This window comes from Taeniopygia guttata, chromosome 20 (assembly GCF_048771995.1).
Source record: "Taeniopygia guttata chromosome 20, bTaeGut7.mat, whole genome shotgun sequence".
Taxonomy (NCBI): Eukaryota; Metazoa; Chordata; class Aves; order Passeriformes; family Estrildidae; genus Taeniopygia; species Taeniopygia guttata.
Window position 1 is genome coordinate 7,282,060 of NC_133045.1, and position 22,854 is coordinate 7,304,913.

At 40.3% G+C, this 22,854-nt stretch overlaps 1 protein-coding gene across 2 annotated transcripts; it reads left to right on the plus strand.

The window, feature by feature from the left end:
- Nucleotides 1–5,197: 5,197 nt before the first annotated feature.
- LOC100224907 (protein-glutamine gamma-glutamyltransferase E) lies at nt 5,198–20,905 on the plus strand. 2 transcript variants are annotated; one of them, XM_072917073.1, is made up of 13 exons: nt 5,198–5,289; nt 11,313–11,480; nt 11,792–12,025; nt 12,592–12,710; nt 13,186–13,314; nt 14,243–14,420; nt 14,579–14,714; nt 15,592–15,695; nt 16,161–16,406; nt 17,344–17,649; nt 18,297–18,454; nt 18,670–18,803; nt 20,519–20,905. In XM_072917073.1, exons 1-13 carry the CDS (start codon nt 5,283–5,285, stop codon nt 20,664–20,666), a joined length of 2,067 nt encoding a protein of 688 aa, XP_072773174.1. In that variant the 5' UTR covers nt 5,198–5,282; the 3' UTR covers nt 20,667–20,905. The 2 variants fall into 2 exon arrangements, with proteins under 2 accessions (XP_072773174.1, XP_030144662.4); XM_030288802.4 differs by lacking the exon at nt 5,198–5,289 and adding an exon at nt 10,770–10,887.
- Nucleotides 20,906–22,854: the final 1,949 nt, after the last annotated feature.

A 22,854-nucleotide genomic window follows, 5' to 3' on the forward strand; every position in this document is an offset into this window, starting at 1 on the left:
GTTGCCACCATTCTCTTACAATGGGAAGCACTCTCCTTCTTGTTAGAGAAGTTTCAATTTGTCTGACAGAAACAAACAAGGCAATGAGGCTCACTTAACTCTCTAAAATGAAAATATAGGCTGATCTCTTGGCTTGGAAATAATCCTTAGGAAGTGCCTTTGTTTGATTGTCATGTTTCCAATTTCTCCCCAAATCTTTTTCACTCTTACTCCAGACTAATAGACTCAGTCCAGTGTGGGACCAAGGTGGATTATACTCTAATTTAGCCATAGTCATGCATTCCTCTCTGACCAAATGCTTTCTTCCTGGAGGAATTCAAAGCAAGCACAGGATGTGCTCATAGCTAAGTAAGATGCCAGGTCACTGGTGGCCAGAAATGTCTTTAGTCTGATTTGAAACTGAGCAAAGTTGTGTGTCTGTGAGTAAAGATGAGCTACAGAAGCAGCTCCAATGCACAGTGCTGGGTTCTGCAGAACAGGTTTGTGTAGTTCAGGTTAATTCTATGCCACTGACTGGGGAGAAAACCTCCTCCAAACCATGACACAGTGTTTGTGGCCCAGTATACTGTGGGCAAGACCTGTTTCTTGGCAGTCATATATTCCAAAGAATTCTCTTTCAGAGTCAGCATTAGGCACAATTATTCACTATGGAACTACACTTTGACCTCCTAACCATCTTGTTACATCCCTCCTGTATCTGTAAGCGCCTGTCCGATTGCCCCTGCTGGAAGAAAACAGAACAAGGAAAGGGATGGAGATGCACAATAGAGCTGCAGGAAGTGCCCAGGAGAACAGGGACCACTGGTGTGACAGAGCTGTGGATGGCAACCACTGCTTCTGGGAGAGGTGCTCCCTATCCCACAGTAGCTGCCCTCCTGGCAGGGTGTGCCCTGCTTGGCAGCAGGAACAACTGTTGGGATTTTCCAACGCTCTGATGCAAAAAAACCCCGATGGCATCTTGCTGACTCCCCAGCAGCCTCTGTCCTTGGCAGTTTCCTGCTTTGCAGACTGTTAGAGTCCCAACAGTCCACTGCCAAGGGAGCTGGAGAATTGTGGAACATTTCCTAAAACTTCCTAGTTATGCACAGGCACGGCATGTAGTGCTACCTGATTTCCTGCTGAAAGAAGAGAATGCCCAGCCTTGAGTCAAAGGCTCTGTTGACAGAGATGCAAGTACTTTGTCCCAGGTGAAGTCTTGCTTTAAATTCTCAGCACAGATTCAGCATTGCCAAAATTCCACAGCTATTCTAGCAGTGCTGTTACTGTGTCCAAAACAGGACTTGAAGGATGAAACAGTTGCTTATTACACCAGCAGGCACAACTGAAAACATGGAAAAGCTATGGGCATGTTGTTGTTTCTTACACAAGGTTTCAAACTATTTTAGAAGCAGCTTGAATTTCAGTGAAGTCATTGAAATACAGTATTTATGTATATATCCTGATTCTGTACTTTGTTACGCACTATGCCCTCCCTTTTCTTCCTTGATTTGTCCTTGATTCCCTTAAAGCTTCCATTCCCTTTATGCCAGATCATTTTTTTCTCTCTCATACTCATATCCCTCCCCACTATCTCCAGGCTAGGCATATCCCCAATACCTCCTTCTGATGACATTTCCTCAGACTTCATTCTCCTCTTCCTCAGTTTTACTATTCTTCCACTCCAATAAAAACAAACCATCATTCTAGTTCAGTTTTCTCCATCTTTAAGTCACCTTTATTTTCCTTCATTATTTTAATTTTCTCCTCTTGTAGGGGAATATTTCTTCCATGAATAAGATACCAGAATGTCTGGATTTCTGCTTCCCCATAGCCTTTCTATCTTTAACGTCTCTATTTCTCTTTTATCTCAAATGCATCAACTTTTCATCTTCCTCTCACTTCCAGCTGTGCTCCATCCCAATTCCCGATATCCTTAATTCTGTTCCTTAGTCTTTGACAATTTGGCTTCTCTCTAATGACAATATTTTCTTCCTTCTCAAACAATTTCCTTTGCTTTTCCAGCTATTGCAGCATTTTCCTTGTGGTTACCAGCTCCCTGAGCACCCAATTTACAAATCCGGTGCCAGTTCATTTGATACACTCCAATTCTCTCCTTTAACATTATGGAATTCACACATCAGCTTGTTGTGCAGCCTCTCTTCATACAACTTCCAATACATCCATTTTACTCATCCACACAGCTAAACATCTTGTCCAGGCATGTTATTTTATATCTTCTTATGACTTATTTCCTTTGTACAAGATGAACAAACACTGTCTTGTGGGCTAAGCTGAGCAAGTGGTGAACTAACAAACAGAAATGGCATTAATAGAAAATAGATCAGGAAATAGTAAAAATCATTGTCACCAATTGACTTATAGTGTATTTTCCCTACATGATGATGTTTCAGTTCTTTTTCATTTATATCACAAAAGCATACAGTAGGAACTGAATTAGTTTCAGAAATGCACAACATATTCAAACTATGGTATCAGCATGAAAAGAGAGTGGGAAATCTGATATTATGTAATTTGGAGGAATGTAGTCACATAAGACATGATAGAGAAATACAAAGCACTGAACAATAAAATGAAGCAAAGCCTTGGGTACCTTTTAATCCTGATAATATAAAAACCAGTGGATCTTAAGTTAAGGAAGGGAATGTTTAGAATATTATTTACACAACTCATAATTAGCATGTGAAACACATTGCTCTAAGGTATGAAATGCCAATGAACTCTAATGGATTCTAAAAAGGAGGTGGCTTTTCTCTGCACACACACAACACACAAAAATAAAAACTGTGGCTATTTTCAGGTCAGTTCTGTAACTTCCCTCTTTTAGGAAAAAGTGACCAAATGACTGAAGGTGGGACAGACTTTTCCTTCACAAGATAATGGAGAAAGATCTCTGTGGGGCTTCCAGGTGATGCTTGTGATCTGGCTTAAACTGGCAGATGCAACATTGGACAGACACAGTGCTAACTTCCCTCTTTCTATGGAAAATATTTTATCACTCCTTTGAACTGAGCAGTTCTTGTGATGAATGTGACACGCAGTCTGCAGGCTTGTGTGTCACAGTAGTTGGGAAATTGGTGACCCTTCACCATGGGACACAATGTGAAGTGCATTCACCGTGGGTAAGTCAGCCACAGCAACAGAGCAGAACCAAGGCAGGTGAGGCTGCAACCCTGGATGCAGAATGCTTCATTGCCCTGCTGAGGTGCTCCCTACCCCATGCAGCTCAGCACCAGGTGCCTACTATAAGCAATGGAGGGGAAAGTGTCACTGTCACAGCTTTGACAATCAAAACCAATGCCCCAAGGGCAGCTCAATTACACATGTGTGTTATCCCTGACAAATGCATTCAGGCTATTCTGAATCTCCATGGGGAAAAAAAATATTAACATCTTGACAACACCCAGAGGATCTAGTTCAACACTTTTCTTCACTGCCAACATTTTTATGTTTCACTTCAGTGTCTTCAGTCAAAGACCAAGCTTTTTAAAACCATTACTTCTCAGTTGGCCTCCTCTTTCTATAACCACTTTTCATATTTTTCAAAAATCATATCATCTCTGCAGTTCTCTGTTTTACACTGATTCAGGTTGATCCTTCTATTTTTTTAAGTTCTCAATTCCCTGTAGTCTTGACATTACGGAGCTGATATTAGCCCTGGGCTAGCATAATGCTTCAGCTGAACAACATTAACAGAAAAGAGCATATTTAAAATGTCAATGCTCCAAGGCAGCTTTTAATGGCACTTCAGCCACTATGCCCTTCCAGTTTGATGGTGATCCACTGAAGCAATGCAGCATTTGTTTTTTTAACAACAAGTTATGCAGTTAACTAATAGAAATCTTGTGTAATCAGTGTTTCCAAAGTGTACTTATGAAAATACCCTGTGGGATTTTGTTGCAAATTCAAGTCAGCATATGGTGATAGATGACACTTCTTTCTTCTCCTCTGATGGGCTCAGCTGACTTCTTGGCATGTCTTAGCTGGCTGTTATTCATCTAGATGCTAAGTTCATATCTTTCAGTGTTTTCCAGGAATTTGAATCAAACTGGTTGATGTCAACTGTAATTTCTCAGCTCTTTTTCATGCCTCTTGCCCCATTTTATACATAGATACTGTGCTTGCCCCTTTCTGATCTTATGAAATTTCCACCCTTCAAGTTCTTCAAGGTAAGCACTAACATTCCTGAGATTGCTTCAGTCTCTTCTCGTCACTGTAGATAAGTGAGATGAAGTAATAATGAAGAGACAAAATAGCTTGTTCAAGTCTGTGTAAGGGAACAGAAGTTCCTGTATGTGGAGGGCAGAAGAGAGAAAGAGACATCTGTGATCAATTTGCTAGCACTGATATGGAAAATGAAGGATTTGCCTGAAATAAAAAGAAATGTTATGAGGCCATTCTGACAAATTCATTTTCTTTGTACCTATAGAATTTCCTGTATGTGCCAATGGAGATATTTTAACATTTATTGTTCTCTGTCTAGACTCAGAAACTAGATGAGTAACCACCATTGAAACACAAATTGAAGTCATAATTTGTACTTGCTCCAAAATGAGTGTTTTATTTTATGGGGATGAAGTTTCTCTCCATGCAGGGAGAGTTACTGCTCAGGATCCACTCATCAAAGCTATTCAGTGCTCAGTGGTTTGTCAAGTTACTACTAGCTTACACTACTTTTGCAGCATTCATACCATTAGTGTAATTCACAGAGACTCTAAGGAGGGGCTGACACAAAAGCATTACTGTGGTGATACCCAAAAAGTGACCAATGAGGCAAATGAAAAGTTCTAGGTTTTTTTTTCCAGACCTATGAGTACACTCATAGGGAGGGGACCATATGAATTTGATTATGAATGTATATTTTATTGCATGAATACTCAACTTTGGATCATACTGGGAAGCGATATTAATTTATACTGACTCAAAAAACATCCCTTACTGAGTGATGCATCATTGCATGTGAAATTCTGGATTCCAGGTATGCAATTAAATGCTCTGCTTTTCTAAGCATCTCATCAACCTTCTGGATAAATGGCCTGAATTGCACAAGTCCAATGTCTTATAACCCATGAGCTAATATAGGGTTACTAGGAAGTTTACATGACCACTGGTATGACTTACCTGCCTCACTCACCTAATGTGAATTATAATTGGTTCGAACATAAGGAGAGGCCTAAAGTTTTCCCTATAAATGCTGCAACACAGCCAGAGCTTGAAGTCTTATCATATAGGTCTGCAGTTGCTCACAGCAAAACAAAGTCCAAGGAAAAGAGGAGCAAAGGAGCATGGCTGGTAAGTTTAAAAAAAGTCTCTTTGTTCATACGGAATGGGAAAGTGAATAATGTACCATGTGTTAGCTTTCTCTGTGGGGTTGTTTTGTAAAGGGCTCTGAACTTTCGGAGTACAAAACATTTTGAGAATTATGCATATGTTTTTTCAGTGTTTTTATTTCCTGAATCTTACAAAAGACACAAACAAGCACAAAAAGATAATCCATCCATTGCTATACTGAAGTTAAATATTAAAAATACTATGAAATTGCAAATAGAGAAGAAGAAGTTATGGCAAACTGCAAACTTTATTTTAGCTTGAAATTTAATGATTCAAAGATTAGGTCACATATGAATGAATCTTGTGTTAATGGAAATTATTATGCAGAAGATACACTATGGGCTTAATTTCTTCCTGCAGATCCAGAGCCAGTAATGCCATTTTAACTATTTTTTTTAATTAGTATGAAAAGCAAAGGCACTTTAAACTGCAAACAAAGCAAGCTTCTAGAAGTCCAACAGTGAAGTCTTAGGGGGAAGGAAATTAAATCAATACCTTTTAGTAAGATTGGCCATGTACTCACTTAGGCCTGACTTGCTGTAACCTGTATAGAAATGTATGGAATCACAGAATAGTGTGAGTTGGAAGGGATGTTTAAAGACCGTCTGCTCCAGCTCCCCTGCCATGAGCAGGCACATCTGCAACTAGATCAGATTGCTCACAGCCCCATCCACCCTGACCTTGCATCTCTCCAGGAATGGGGCATCTACCACCTCCCTGGGCAACCTGTGCCAGTGCCTCGGCACCCTCTGTGTTAAAAACTTTTTTCTTGTATCTAATCTAAATTGAGTCCTTCAGTTTAAAACCATGACCCCATGTCCTATTGCAACAGGACTTGCTAAAAGTTTGTTCCCAACATTCTTCTAGGTCCCCTTCATAAATAAATAAAATGAGTCCTGAGTTTAAGATGATGCTCCTTTGCAAATCCTAGGCAGAACACATGCTGTGCTGGCTTTATGTGACTTAGGCTTGAAAAACTCAGGAAATTAATAAAAAACAACCATCCACAGATCAGGGGCTCAAGTGCAAAGATTACATGCATTGTTTTCCCCTCATACAGTTTAAGAGAGGCACAGTAACCCCATTTTCACAGTTCTAGGAGAATTGATTGCACAAACTCTTAGAACACAAGAGTTTGTCCATATATCTATTATTTGAAATAATTCCTGTTATTGTTTCGACCTTTTGCCAGCATCCCTCACAGCATCCGCTGTTTGCCTGGCCTGATGGTGGTTAATTAATTATCTCAGTGCAGCTGCTGAGTGTGATACCATCTATATGTTTACTTGTTTAAGAGCAGAACTGAGGCTAGGAGGGAATTGGGTCCATGCAATCAGCATAGAACTGTAGATTCCTTCATAAATCTCCTCCTCTGAGCAGAGATTAAATAAATGGCAAAACACAATTTAATAGGTGAAACTGAAGTATTGGGCTGAGTAGAAAAATCCTTCTTTTTAACAAAAGAACTATACTGTAAGGTGGACAGTTAAAACCTTCAGGTAGAGCAATGGGGGGAAAAACCCACAAACCAATTGTTTCTGCATTGTAACACTTCCTTTTAAGCAATGATTTGCCAATAACTTAGAACATTTTAGCAGGGCTCTCTCTCAAAACTTCCTCTTGAAATTTCAGACAGCAGCCTATTCTTCTCAACGACAATTTTCTTATTGCACGAAACTCAATAAGTGTTTAATGCAGCATTTAACAAACAAACAGGTATTTGCTGATCATGATCAGCACTTGCTTGTGAAATACCCAGGATCCAAGAAATACCCAAGCCCAGGTTCAGATGGAGATGTCAGAACTGCACAAAGATGCCCCTCATGGTACCATGCACAATTTTTTATGTAAAAAACTGTGAGAGTTTAGGTGCAGATGTATGTGCATTGAGTTATTCTCACTCCTTCTCTTCCTCTCTCCCTACTCCTCCCATCCCCTGACACACATCCTGCAGAGAGACACACCTTTTTTCCCCAGAAAATATGCATTTGTGGGCCAGTCTCTAATAGACCTGCTTTAACAGAATCCAGGTGTTGCATTAAGAAAAGAGAGAAACACCTGAAAGGTTCCTATAAGTTTGCCTGGTTTTTAAAGGGTTTTGATATTCTGCAGCACCACTATTGCTACTAAGGATCTAACAACTTGTTTCGTAGTCTCACACTGAAAATAATTATCTCAGCTTCTTTCTGTCACTTTTAAGCTTCAGTGTCATTACAATTAAGGCGTGAGTTACACCTGCAAGCATCTTGTTTGTGCATTAGCACTGGGAGCGCCTGCCCGCAGAATGGGACAGCACGCTGCGTTCCCAGAGAGGAGCAGAGCAGGGCAGTGATGGGAGCCTGCACTGGGCTATGCTTGGATGATGACTGTGCAGCAGTAGCTGGAAGTTAAAACTTCCAAATAATGCCTTTATTCCATTCCAATGGAAGACATACATGCATAAGTAGGAGAGGTAGGGAAATACATTTAAATATCACAGGCTGTACGTAATAGGTGCTGTGTGATTATGTGGGAGCTGTCAGAAGAACCCAGCAGAGGTTCATCCCAGTCTGTGCACTGCCAGATTGGCTTATTCCTGTGTCCTGGTCCCATAGGAGTTTTTGGAGGTCACATATCAGTGTATGTCACTCTTATGTCACTGTCAGCCTCCCTTCTGAAGGAGCCATCTCATCTGGAATGAGCCAAGATCTCAAGAGGAGATCTGAGCCCAGCTAACAGGACACCCTTCTTGCACAGACAGCATGGAAGGGGATTGTGCCAAATTGTCTTCAAAGGAAGAAAAGCTATTGGCAAACTTTAGGAACAGTCAGGAAGGCTTCAGGCTTCCACCGCAAATGCCCCCACTATTAAGGTGTGTGAGTAGAAGATAGAGACAGAAAATTAAATGTATCTTGGACAATATGTAAGACTCAGAAGAGATCTTGGCCAAATATTTTTCCATATGGGCTTGACCCTTCTCTGTCAGGTGGTTCTAGTCCTGAAAAGTGCTGATGTGAGTCAGTCCACACCAGTGTCCCAAGTCTCTCCTTTGTGTGGGTCACACATAAAGCATAGCTGTAGAAAACCACTTGAATTCCTGTATCTAGGATAGCACAAGTCAGGGTTGCTGATGGAATTTCTTGCTTAATTATTCAAAAACGGGATGTGATAAGAGATAGAATAGCCCAGACTTCTCAGGATACTGAATCAGAGAATTAGAATAATTTAGGTTGAGAAAGACCTGTAAGATCATCAAGTCCACTGAGGCGGTCCTAGTGAGTCACGGCCATATGGTTGCAGCATGGTGCTTTAGGGATGTGTTAAAGAAGAGCTGTGCTCAGGGAGAAGATAGGAGCAGATAGACTATTATAGGTACTAATTTCCCATCCTGAACAAAAGGACAATTAATAATAGGTGACATTTAATAAAATTCAATTATCACTGAGGATTCACATAGAGTTGGTGTGAAAGAAAACATTGGAAAGAGTAAGAGACAGGAGTTTACTGAGGGGAATTTGCCTGTTAACAAATATGTCCTTCGCTGTTCAGTGCTGAAACTCTTAGTCCTATATATTCACTTTTTTTAACAGTTACTGAGGTGAGGGGAAAATAATCTAGGTATTACTGTAGAAGGTTGTTATGAAGGATATGGCTGGACCAGTCTGCAAAAGATGATTCTGATACTCCTTCTTCTGGGTCCATGAAACAACATACTAACGTGGTTCATAGCTTCAGTTTTCTGAGGTCCAAGAGAGTCTTTCTCTTGCTATCCACAGAGCTTCAAGCACCTACCTGTGCAGTCTCTACATTTGCAGCCACCATTCAAGCTCTTCAAACACTGCTTGGCAAGGAAGCTGCCTGGGTCAGATGCGTTGTGCATGTTCTGACTAGTGTTAATATTTCTCATTAATTTAGCCCTCATTCTCAACCTTTGTCCATAATTTTTAATCCAAAGGTCCAGTAAGTATCATTCATCTGTTTTACAAACAAAGCACACCAGAGGCCCGCAAGGCAACTTAGGCAGAGCTGGGAATAAACACCAGAAGCTGACAGAACAGCCACAACTCGTTCTTCCTGACATACTGTCTGCCAGCATAAATGGACTGCTGTTCTTTCTCTTTCAACAGTAACTAACCTTCCTATCAAAGAAAAATGGTCTGCTGTGTATCCAAGAATAGGCTGAAATGTTAAATTTATTCTGAATATTCTTTGTGCGACATTTAACAGTATTTTAAAGTATGAATAGGAGAGTATGTCTTAACATCCAAAACTCCAATCAAATTATAAGGCATTTTAAATTTAATAATTAGTCTTAGCACTTTAAAGTCACAGTTGGGCTTTGCAAGTTATAAAACTATGGTCCCTGTTAAGATTAATATAACTAATGAACAGAGAGTCAAAGTAGCAGTCTGAATTATAGCCAGTTAAAAACTGTTTCTTCTAACAACAGCATTTCTATGAAACATGAATAAAACATGTCTGTGTATGAAATGGGTTGAGCAAGTTCCAATTCTGGATGTTCCAAACATGATCCAAACCAGAAAACCAAACAATTTGGCTCCTGAATACCAAGCCCAGCCCAGGCCAAAATGATGAATTTGGGAACATGTACAGCTGTGCCCAGTCCAGCATGATGGGTATTACTGAGAGGCATCTGTAAGATGTGCATTGAATTCCCAAATTTTACAGGTTGTTTCATAGAAGTATCAGAATTAGTCTATCTCTTTCTTAACACAAAGTGGAGCCACCTACAAAGCATAAGCAAAATTCACTCTCCTTGAAGTTAAGTGGAAGATTTTTGGGCAGAAATTTGCTTTACCAGTAGCATGGTCAGAGATATCTTATAAAAAAATAATAGAGCTGAAAGCAAATATTTTATCACAAATCACAAATATATGTACCTGTTGTCACTGTAGTGTGTCATACAAATGTGACATGGAGTGCTTGTCTGTTGAACAGGGTTAAACATCAACTGTGTGACAAATGAAAAATTGGTTCTTTAAATTTGGCCCTGATTTGACCTGGGGCAGAGACAGTGGCTTGGTCATTGTTTTGCAATTACTACAGTGCAGGGAGGGGGGAAAAAAGCAACTCCAAAACAACAGATTTAGGGAATTAATTTAAAGAAAGAGTCCCTGTAAATATTGCTCATGGAATATTTAAAATTCAAAATAGCGTTTTGCAAGAAGGAGTTATGCTGTTCCTAGAACTTTAGCACTACAACAGGAAGAAAAGCAGCTAAATGCTAAAGTTCTTATAACTTTGAATATATTAAGAAACTCTTAGCAAATAAATATTGTCCAAGCTTCACATGTTATGTTGCAAGGAAACAAGATGAGGACTGAGAGAGGAAAAACAAAGAATGAAAAATGAATCCTCAAGCCCCACTGGTCAGATCAAGGCCGGGGGCAAAGACAGCTACTCAAGCTCCACCCCCACAGGAAATATTGCAAACAGACTTTAAAGGAGTGAAAGGCATCAAAGGAAGTCATTCCTTGAGCCAGCAGAAGTACAGGAGGCCTTTCAGAGGAAGCTTCAGAAGCTGCATACAGAGGACACATTGATCAGATATGGGCCAAGGTGAGCAAGGGGAAAGCCCATCCTGTGATGCTCTTTGCAACCTTCTTACATCCATACTTCATGTTCAGCTCTGCCATGGACTGAGAGGTCACTACTTCTCTAAGGAGTTTTGATCCAAGAAAAAAAAAGTTAGAGAAAATTCTTCTATTGAAAGTCAGAAGAAGGATTTTCATAGGAATTGCATTTTTTCTTTTATTGTGTGCATGGGAAAAGATAGATATTAGATAACCTCTAACACCCTATGCAAGATGGAGTCTCTTCAAAAAAAAAATGCTCATAAATAAATTATTTCTAATTTTGGTGGAAGCTTCACATGGGCACCAGTTACCTATAGAAAGTAATAAGCAATTCTTCAGAGTGTGTTTGTGCTCCTTCCTCTTTGGATGTACCCTCAAGCTTTTTTGCTCTTTTCATTTTTTTCATAGCTGCAACGCAGCCAAGAACTGACTGGCATCTGAAAGAAAATGCAAGAGAACACCACACAAGTAAATTTTCTAGTGAAGAACTGATTGTGAGGAGAGGACAGGCCTTCACTATCACCTTCAATGGAACAGAACGGCCTGAGCAAAACTTAATATTCATTGCAGAAACAGGTATGGCCCCCAGCTTCTTTCACAGGGAGAGTAATGCTGCCCCAGGATATTCTTCTGGCCCAATCTGCACTACAGAGCAGCAAGAGAATAGCTCAGAGCCAGCATGCTCATTCACAAAGCCATTGAACTGTGAAGTGTTTGTTGTATTTCTCCTACCCCAGCCAGCAGCCACAGCTTCCTTCAGTTGCCAATATATGGCACAAATTCACCTGAGGGTTGGGAGGGTTACATCCCTACTGAGTTTGCTGATGACTAAAATCTCTATTTCAGCATGGCATGGAAAAAAAAATGTTATTTGTTTTTCTTGAAAGGTCCAAAACCCTCAAAGGCGACCAAGACCCTGGCCACGTTTGATATCTCCAGCACAGTGAGCAAAGAGGGCTGGAGTGCAGTTCTACAGTCCAGCAGCTCCAGCTCTGTGAGCATCTCCATTTCCAGCCCACATAATGCTGTCATTGGACGTTACAGGCTCAGTGTTCAAAGTGGCAGCTCCTCTCCACATAATCTTGGCACTTTTGTTTTGCTTTTTAACCCGTGGTCTTCAGGTATGAATACGTTGAATTTCCTCTAAAGAATCTATGTTGCTTTCAGCTTCATTAATATTTGCAGCTTCTCCATTTGATCTATACTGTAATATAGCAGCTGAAAATTGACAGCATCATGGATCAATGACCAAAAAAGGGTGTCTAACAGTTTCTTAGGACCTTCTGGTACATAGAATCAGCTCTGTAGCATGTACATACTGGAGAGCTCATTGCTCTAAAAGGTAAGGTTCTGCTTTTGACAGAGCTTCCCTACTTTGGCACAAGTTTAGAAGAGTGTGTCTGGCCTTTGTAGAACCAAGAAAAGAATCATATTTACCATTTTCTCACGGATTTGGCAGTGTCACACCTCCATCTTCACTCAGACACCTCCCACCCCTTTCTCTAATTGTAGATCCTGAGTTTCACTATCTGTTTATATATATATAGCACCAAGAACAGCAAAGGGTGGATATCTTCAAGCACCCTTATAGATCAAGAGAGATCTTGCCTTATAGAGCAAGACTTCTTGAGGGTTTTTTTTTTTTTTGCCTGTCATATTTGTACATCTCTCTGTTTTGGTTTTTCAGGTGATGATGTGTTCATGCCTAACAAGGCTGAGTGTGAGGAATATGTGCTAGAAGAGTTTGGCATCATTTTTGCAGGCAATAAAAACCATATCAACAGCTTTGGATGGAACTTTGGCCAGGTAAATGTAGCACTGAAACACCAGACATTGTCTTTCCATGAACTGGGTCATTTACTTTTTCCAGTTCACTGCATACATCTCTGAAGAGCAGGACTCTGGTGTTGCAATCAGTACTTGCGCCAAGCCCTGGTTCACTGATCAATATGAGGATTTGTAATTTACTATTCCCTGTTCTGTCGTGAAAGAGCAGCCAGCAGAAACATTAATATCTTTACTAAGACTACGTAGCCCTAATTTAGTAAAGTACTGTAGCAATGCTGAGAGGCCTCAAGTCCACAGATTCCAAGTTTTTAAAAACTCTATGAGTTCTGATCTTCAGAGTTTGTTGTGGCCACATTTTTATATAGTGCCTGGCTGAGCTCTGCAGCACTTCAATCAGTGATTTAAAAACCCCATTCAACACTAATATGGCTCTCTGCATTCTGGTTTTTAGTAATCTCTGTTTTCAAAACACTAATTTATTTCTGTACTACAGTTTCAAGGAGACATCCTCAATATTTGCCTGTCCATAATGGATCGCAGCCTGTACTACCGTCAGGATCCTCTCACTGACGTGGCTCACCGACACGACCCCAGGTACCTGGGCCGTGTTCTCAGTGCCATGGTAAGCAACAGCTTCACAAAGTGCAAACTACTGAGTGTCCTTCAAAAGTAGTCAGTGAAAGCAAATATGAGGCCACTTCATACAGAATTTTAGGCCACTGTCTGTATGCAGCAGACAATACAGGTGGTGAAATATGGGCCTACATGGTCATATGCTCTGAGCCTGCCAGATTTATCTCCTCTGGGATAGTTCTGTCATTTTGATATCCAGAAGTCATGCTGAAAATATGACAGGAGTGGTTGAGGGACTAGTTCATTGGAGGTCTTTAGTCCAGTCACCCATTTGCAGTGGATCTACTGGGTACTAAATCAGCTCAGCCACTGATTTGCCAGGCTGGTTTGAAACTCTCCAAGAAAGGAGGGTTTGTGGCCTCTGTGGGTAGCCAGTCCAGAGCTACCCTACGCTCCTAATGAGGAATTTGTCTCTTATGTCAAATATGATTTTCCCAAGCTACAGCTTTCTGCTGTTGCCTCTTGGTATATCAAAGAGAAAGGTTACTTAGAACACACATTCAAATTGTTGTAAGCTGGTTTTACATTCCCCCTTGCATCCTTAACCAGACAGAGCTAGGCCAGTGCTCTCAACTTCTCCCACAGAGTTTGTGTGCTGCTGGACCCCTGACCATCTTGCAGCCCTCCCTCCTGGGTCCTCTTCAGTGTCTCAACATCCCCTTGGACTGAGAGACCCCAAACTAGAGACAGGACTCCTGACACAGCCTCAATAGGGATAATTAAAGGAGGTTAACAACCTCCCTCAACCTCCTGGTCACACTTTCCCCAGTGCAGCCTACTGTGAGCTTTCCCTTTTTGATGAGAGAGCACTGTTGGCTCACATTCAATATGGCATTTGCTGTAACTCCTAGGCCCCTTTCAGACAGGTTATAAACTCTTAATTTACCTCATGATAAATTTAGTGAATATTTTCTCAGGTCAACGCCAATGATGACCAAGGGGTGGTGCTAGGAAACTGGAGTGGAAAATATGAGGGTGGTAAAAATCCCACCAGCTGGACAGGAAGTGGTGAAATCCTGCAAAGCTGGAAGAAATCAGGATTCAGACCTGTTAAATATGGACAATGTTGGGTTTTTGCAGCAGTATTGACTACAGGTATGTTTTATGTCACGCACATGACTGACATTGCACAGATTCTATTAAAAGGAGCACTAATATAACTTCCTATATGGAAGCCTTTGAAGACATTACTGTGCTATATGAAACCTGCAGAAATATTGCTTTCTGACTGTGGCTTTCTCTTCACTCTTTAGTGCTTAGATGTCTGGGGATTCCCACCCGTACAATTACAAACTTCAGTTCTGCCCATGATGCAGATGGAAATCTGCGTGTGGATGAGTTTTATGATGCAGATGGAAATCATTTGGAAAGGGGAGCTGACAGCGTGTGGTAAGGCTCAGTATTTAATAGTAGAGCTTATCAATGTCTACAGTGTCTCCAGAGCATGGATACTAATGACAAATGCTTTATCTTCTTAAGAATTACCTTAAAATCTACTACACACACAGAGAGGATCAATAAAAATTCCACAAAATAATACTACAAGATTTGGTGTTTTCACTCTTTCTCAGTTAAACAAAGAATTGTGACACTAATTACAACAGCTAATTGAAGCAAGGGCAGGCAAAATTACAGTTATGATGCCACAGATGACTGAAAATTTGCAATATTGCACTGGATGTATGAAACAGTGGCAACTTAACCTAGTTGGAAACTATTCTTCAGAACCAGTTCATGTTAAACTGTAAAAGTTCAACAGAACCAGCTTTTGCAGTGGCATCATTTGCAGTGAAAGTAATTTAACTACTACCTGTATTAAGCATCAAATGCAGTTCAAACGAGCTTGCATTCAGCAAAGAGCAGAAGTAGTCCCTCAGTTTCTCTCTTGTTTATTCCCCTTCTTTTTCTGGACTCTTTCTATCTACATGTGACACGTAGAACTGTAGCATTGTGCCAGAAGCAAATCTAAAGCTAAAACTAAGGAAGTGTATGGGCTCAAAGTTTTGGAGAAAAACAGGCTCAAGCCATTTTGTATAACTTCATAAATCTGTTTTCTGCCCTTGAACATTTATATTTATTCCACAAGGCAATTTTCAGCACCTTTCTAGTTAATGTAGTGAGGGTCAGGGTGGAAGTGGTGAGTCTCAGATAACAACTATGCAAATAAAGGCATTTAATCCATGTAACTAAGATGGCTGATAAAAGGAGGTGGACAGGAATCCACAAACACATACTAGTAGCTTACTTAGTTCATTCTTGCACACAGGAATTTCCATGTCTGGAATGAAAGCTGGTTTACACGCAATGACTTGGGCCCCTCATACAGTGGATGGCAAGTTCTGGATGCAACTCCCCAAGAAGAAAGTGGAGGTACACAAATTTTATTTAAGGATCAATGCTGAAATTTTTTTAAGCCAGTCACTTTTAGAGAGAAGTTAAAAAAGTAAAATAATTATAAAAGCAATTTGTCAACCTGCTCAGAAATAGTTGCAGAAGAAAATACTTAATTGGTTGCAATAGGAAAGCTTCAGATGCTTCAGATCATCCGTGAATGCCAAGAAAGTAACTAGAATTCCAGGACCAGTTTTTACAGCAATTCCTATATTTCCAATGTAGGTATCAAATGCTATTGAAAATTAAGGGATAATATAAAATAAATCAAGTGTACTTTCAGAACGAACACAAGATATATTGATGACTGGCCTTGTATGAGGGATGAAAGGGCTTAAAAGGGACAGCAGCACTGGGCAATTCAGGAGTCAGCGATAAATATCTGTCTAATAATCTGCTTACTGTCAAAGATAATGCCTAAATTCCTTTTCCTTGATGCTGTAGGAATTTATCAGTGTGGTCCTACCTCACGGCACGCCGTCAAAGAAGGAGAAGTAGAACTGGACTACGATGGCCCATTTGTGTTTGCAGAAGTGAATGCTGACTGTATGTACTGGAATTATGACTCTGCAACTGGAAAGAAAACTTTGATATTCTCTAAGTCTACAGAAATTGGTGCCTCCATCAGTACAAAGGCAGTTGGTAGGGATGATCGTGTAGATGTCACCAGGGATTATAAATATGAGGAAGGTAAGTAAAACCACTGGTTCTTCGGATCACATAGCTGCTTCATTTCCAAAAGTATATACATTTTCAGTTAGGATTCTCTTAGTGCATTTATAAAGTAGGAGCAGAATTTATACTTGATTTATTCAATTCCTACACAAAAGGAGAGAAAAGGTACTGAGTAAAAAAAAACCAAAAAAACAAAGAACTGCCTTGCCTTTCTGATATGGAGTTGCTTTGTGGGACCTAAATAAGTCAAGTCCAAGTATCTCCAAATAAAAGGTTCACTGTTCCATCTGCCTATTGCTGACATGCACTGTCTGCCTCTGCTTAGTGAGAATTAGGCTACAGCCCAGTTATTTGTCTGTAGGATAAAAGTTGCAGAAGCCTGACCTAATCAGCACTTAGGCCCAGGAAAAGCAACTCTTTCAAAGGGTGGGAGAGCACAGCTCCTTCTCAGGCCTTCAGGTCTGATCATCCCCATGTTGTTTCTCTTTTTCCTTTGCTCATAAGCAGCTTCTGCTTTTCCTGTTAAACTGTCATTACCTCAATCCACAAGCCTTCTCCCCTCCTTTGGAAAAAGGGAGTGAGGGGCTGGGTGGATGGTTGGCTGCCAGCCAGACTCAACCCACCATGCAGTGCCATCAGCCTTCCCCAACATTTGGGCCTTTCTCTGTGCTAGCAAATAAGAATTCACACTTCTAAATGTTATAGCCATAACAAGGGATAGAAATGGGAAAAGAGAAACTTTAGACTTAAGACATAATGTTTAAAAAATATTATTAGAAGGACAGGGATGTTACTGACTGCAGACACAGAAAATGAGGTATGGCTGTAGAAAACAGAGCTTGTTATCTCTAAGCACAGACACTCTGTCCTGGCTAGCTTCTCTCTAGCAGCCATGTACAATAAGAGATGCATGCTAACTGCTGAGGATAATTTTCATGGTTCTCCCTGACAGGCTCTGCAAAAGAAAGAGAAATTTTTAAAAAAGCCCGTAAGAAGCTGGGACTTGAGGATAAATTTGATCCTACAGCACCAAAACAAGAGGAAGTTGAACAGAAGCCTGACATCTCAGGAAAATTCAAGGTGGCAGGCTCTTTAGAAGTTGGCAAAGATGTCAACCTGCTTCTGGTTCTTGAAAATTTGCAGTCTGATGCTAAGACTGTAAATGTAAATATGACTGCATGGAGTACTCTGTATACTAGAAGAAGAGTTAATCAGATCTGGAAGGACTCCATATCTGTCACTCTGGCCCCAAAGGAAGGTAATTTTTCAAATACCTTTTAATCACAATGGTTTTATCAGTAAATGGGCATTGAAGGCTGGTCAGCTTGGGAGAAAAAGCTCTAACAAATTGCAATGCTAAATCCTTGGTGGAAAAGGCTGAGAAAAATATTACATGACACATACATTAATAAGGTATGTTTCCCACTATCATGTCCCCAAGTGCTTTTCACGTTTTGGAAAATGTTACCATTAGGAGCCTGGGATAAGAGATGTGTCAGCATGTCCAACATGAGGTGAAAGATCATTGAATCACTACTGATACTGTCTTGTATTAATCTTGGGCTTCAAGTCATTAGCAAGAAGGAGAAATAATAATTCATGTAATTTAACTTTTGGAGAGGCACCAGTAAACTCCTTAAACTGCAGTTGTTGTATCTTTCAGAGCAATAGCGGGGGAAATAAACCAGGCAATACAGTAGTAGTGAATGGAGAAGGGATAACATTGGAGAAATCACTATCTATCTAAAGCAAACTGATACATTTGCATAAATTTATTTTGGCAGTCATGGCTGAAGGTCTTCCTGGTCCTAGACCCAGCATAAAAAGAAAATACTAATGGTAGATATGAAGCTCTGTGAACTTATAAAAGCATGTAGCAATTCCTTTGTTATTTTTTCCTTCCAGAAAAACAATTTCCCATTAAGATAAAGTATCCTGAATACCAGCAGCAGTTAACTACAGACAAAACAATCCAGGTCACAGCTTTATGTCATGTAGAAGATGGGATTCAAGTGCTTGTGAAAAGAAACATCACCCTGGACAATCCTGCCATCGACATACAGGTAAATTCCCTTTGTTGTAACTGCAGTGGCATAGAAAAGGGAAAGGGAGTTTTTTGAGAGCACTTTATTCTGTGAAAGAAATGCTCTGCTCACACCGAAAAATTCTGCCATGGTTTGTCACAACCTCTCATAATAGCTCCTCTTCTGATGCCTGAAAAGGCTCAGCTAGAAAAGAGCACTGAGAACCTGGCCTCACAAGCATTTTCTTTGCACAGGTACTTGGTGAAGCCAAAGTGAATAAAGAGGTGTTTGTGGAGGTGACATTTACCAATCCTATCGATGAGGAGATGAAGGACTGCATGCTGCAGGTGGAGGGCAGTGACCTGCTCCAAGGCATCCTGGAGCTACGGTGAGTACCAGAAATGTCTCCTGCTATCAAACATACAGGAATGTGGGCATGGATGAGTTGGAACTGAACTGTAGGATGGGACATCATTTTCTTCTAGCTGTAACCTGGGAGGCACAGGTTATGAGCACACAGTGATGAACCAGCTCTTCATCTAGGCTGGGCTTTGGCTTCATGGTTTGGGAGGTCAAATAATTGCTGTCATAATTGGACAGAACTTGTTTTCCTGCCTACCTAGCAGGACCACACACTTCCAGGAAAAAATTCATGCTTGCCCAAGCTGTAAATGTTGCTGAGGCTGTCTATCCTGCTATAAGCCAGACAGGTTGCACCTTCTTGTTGTGATCAAAGGCAAACAATAGGATACACAACTATTTCTGTCCATACTTATCCAAATTGCAACATATATCAACCAGGATATTTTTTTCACTTTATTAAATGGACTGCAGGTGCCAATCTGGGTGCACAGCATTGTAAGCAAATTGTATTTATATCCAACAGGCAGAAATATATGTAAAAAGCAGATACATCAGTGTCTCAGCTTTGGGGAAAAAAAATTAATACTGCTTAGACCCAGGTTGTGATCTCAAAGGGTGGGACCTCTGAAAAGCTCCAAGCCAGGTCTGCTCCATGCTCAGCTTTTCCAGACACAGCAGATCACAGTTTGAAGAGGATAGTTTTTGCAGAACAGACTAGACCATGACAAGCAGCTTTTTCCAACTCTACAAAATAATTATCTAAATTATCTAAGCAGATTAATAAACAGAGTCAAGAAACTATTTGATTATATTGAGACAGTGATTGAGAAGACTGAAATAAAATGCCTTTTTTTTTTTTTTTTTTTTTTTTTTACTATAGATCCCAGTTCCCTGTTATCTCTCTTGGTGCTTTTGCAACTTTTTCTGCCCTTTTTCCTTCAGTATTTCGTAATTGAAACAGAAAGATTGAATTTTCAGACTGTCCTTCATTTTGTAAAGACAACAAATTTCACAAAAATTTCAACATATCCTCACAAATGCAGTTATTTCTTGAAAATACCTGGGATATAGGAACATGCTCTTTAGCTGAATACACAGACAAACACAAACAAACAAACACAGCACCTTAGCATTGTCATTTGCACTTGAGCAATTAGGAATGGTTCATCCTATCATTTATAAGCTTTCCTGAGGGAATCTACCAGCCTCGTGTTGTCTATCCCACACAGTTTTATCCTTAGGCAAGACAAGACAATATGTCAGGGTAAGGGAAAAACATTAACAAGTTTCCAAGAGTTACAAAACACACCCAGTGTAAAACATTTTAACTTCCATTCAGAATTTCCTGCTCTATAAACACTGAGGTTTCCTTGGCTCTTACACTCCATTCTAATTCAAGAGTTGATATTAACATTCTTCATGGTCTCAGATTATTCTTTTGCAATGATTCAAAAGTGATGTGTTTTACACCCTCTCTTGTGCATGAAATCTTATCTCACATATTATTATGCCCCCCTTTGTGGACTTATCTGGGTTACTGCATAATGAATTTGTGAGAGCCTCTAATGTATAAATTTGAGTCTTTAAATACTTATCAGATAGCCAAGCCATGTGTGGTCTTTTCATGGCCATCTTACTTTGAAGTGATAAGAGTTCTTACTCCAGGTGGAAGATGATTAGTGAAGAAACAAACATGATGCATAAGCCTGTTTTCAACTTACTATTTCCTTTTCTTTTTAGCATACCACCACTGAAAGCCAGTGAGAAATCCAGTACCAAGTTTAAACTTATCCCTTCTGAGGCGGGTCCCAAACATCTACTTGTTAATTTCTCCTGTGATAAATTTGCAGATATCAAGACCTTTAAGATGGTAAATGTGATTAATTAACATGAAAATATACAAGGAGTGGTCTGTGTGTGTATAAACTGAACAAAATGTGATAGGAAATCTTGTACAGAGAACATTGAGATAATCAGCAAAACAAATCTTCATTTCCTCTGATAAAGGGTCACCAACATCATATCATTGCAATTTTACATTGTAATTTTAAATAAACTGAGGAATGGTTGACTGTTCATTTACTGTTGTGAATATCCATGTTATTAAAAAGAACATTCTACCTTCTACTTAGAGACTCTTTGACTTATGTCTGGCTTTCTTTGGAATTAATTCCTCCTGGCTCCAAATGTCTCTACACACACATTCATAAACTCATTGTTACTTATTGAAAGCCTTATCCAATGGACTTCCAAACACTTCCAAAATGTTTCTCCTTCTTGAAACTGTGATACTACAACATAGTGAGGACAACGTGCACAATTTGTGTCATTTAGCTTTGTCTTCTTTACTACAAACTCTGCCCTGACATTTTTTTTCTTTTTTTTTTTTTTTTTTGGTAAATCACAGCGACCAAATGAGGCATAGGAAATGTTCAACAGGAATTTGGGTGGTGTCCAATTTGAGAGCCATTCAACAAACACATTGGGATAATTGCCCAGCTCAGCGTATATATTTTGTACATATTTTAGAATGTTGATATTTTGAACTTGCTGAAAGTCTACTTTGGGAATAAAAGGCAGGGTGATCTTAAGTCTGAGGGTATTTCTACTTGAAAAGAGTTAGGAATTTTTCACTATAGATTATGTGTCAGGAAGTTATTGTAAAAAAATGCAGCAAACCCCGGATGCAGGGAAAAAATTATGATGTCTGGTTCCAGATCAGAAGGCTGAAGGATAGCTTTATTAAAACTATACTATAATACATTAACATACTATTTAAAGAGATACTGTCCTATTCTACATATTACTTCTTACTTACCTATCCAACTAACTCAAACTTGTGACTCTCTACTGAGAGCCCGAGCCACAGCTGGATCCCATTGGCCATTGAGCCCAAACAACCTTCACCAGAATCCAGTCCTGGCATCACTTCAGGTAAACAATCTCCACACCACATTCCACATGGAGAAAGCAAAGGAGCAGAGATAAAGATTGTTTTATCTTCTTCTCTCTGTGCTTCTCCAAGAATTCCTGAGAGGCAGAATTATGTGTCTCTGTCCAGAGAACGTGAATATCACAGGAAGTCATCTCTTAGATTTGAGCTTAGTAAAGCAAACTTCAACCCTTTATGGAAGACTGGTACTGGCTAAATGATAGGTTCCAGTGAAGTAGGTGTAGCCCAGTGAGTGACTGGGTTTATGGGCAATAACTGTGGGACAATAAGTCAAGTTCTGACTGAAAAGGACTGTGTAGGTAAAGTGGATGGAAAGACAAGCTGTTGCTCTGGCACTGTTGGGCCAGGAAGCACTAAAGTCTTAATTCCGTGCCCCAACTTCCGCCACACTAAACAGGGTACTGTGACCTGTCACGAGGACTACTCACTGTTGAGGAGCCCTAGCTCAGATTGGTTATAAAGTTCTTTTGTCCTTGCAGCCAGCAAAATTGCTTTAGAAGGACACCTGCAACTACCCTGGTTTCCTGCTGCCAGTCACAGGACGTCAGTATGAGACCACACTGCACATAAAATGGGTTGAGCTACAGAGAGGCTGTGCAAGGAGCCCACAGTGGTACCTTCTCTTTTCTCCTGGTTCCTCAAGGCTTGCCAGAGCCAAGAGTCTCATTGTGTAAATCACAGATTCACAGAATGGCTTGGGTTGGAAGGGACCCCAAAGATAATCTGCATCCAATCCCCCTGTAGTGGGCAGGGTCACTTTTCACCAGACCAGTTTTCTCAGAGTTAGCCTTGAACACTACCAGGGATGGGGCAGCCACAGCTCCTCTGGGCAACCTGTGCCAGGTCCACAGCACCCTTAAAGGGAAGTTTTTTTTCCTAATATCCAATCTAAACGTAATCTGTGTCAGTTTGAAGCCATTCCCCCTTGTCCTGTCACTCCACACCTTGTAACTAGTCTCTCTCCATCTTTCTGGTAGGCTCCCTCCAGGTACTGGCAGGCCACAATTAGATCACCCAGAAGCTTTCTCTTTTCCAGGCTGAAGAAACCAAATTCCCTCAGATTTCCTCACAGGAGAGGAGCTCCATCCCTCTGATCACCTCGGTGGGCTCCTCTGGGCTACAG

Coding starts and splice junctions, on each gene's coding strand:
- LOC100224907 (XM_030288802.4), top strand. Junction 12,711..13,185: donor TTGGATGGAACTTTGGCCAG/GTAAATGTAGCA, acceptor TCTGTACTACAG/TTTCAAGGAGACATCCTCAA. Junction 18,804..20,518: donor CAAGGCATCCTGGAGCTACG/GTGAGTACCAGA, acceptor TTTTCTTTTTAG/CATACCACCACTGAAAGCCA.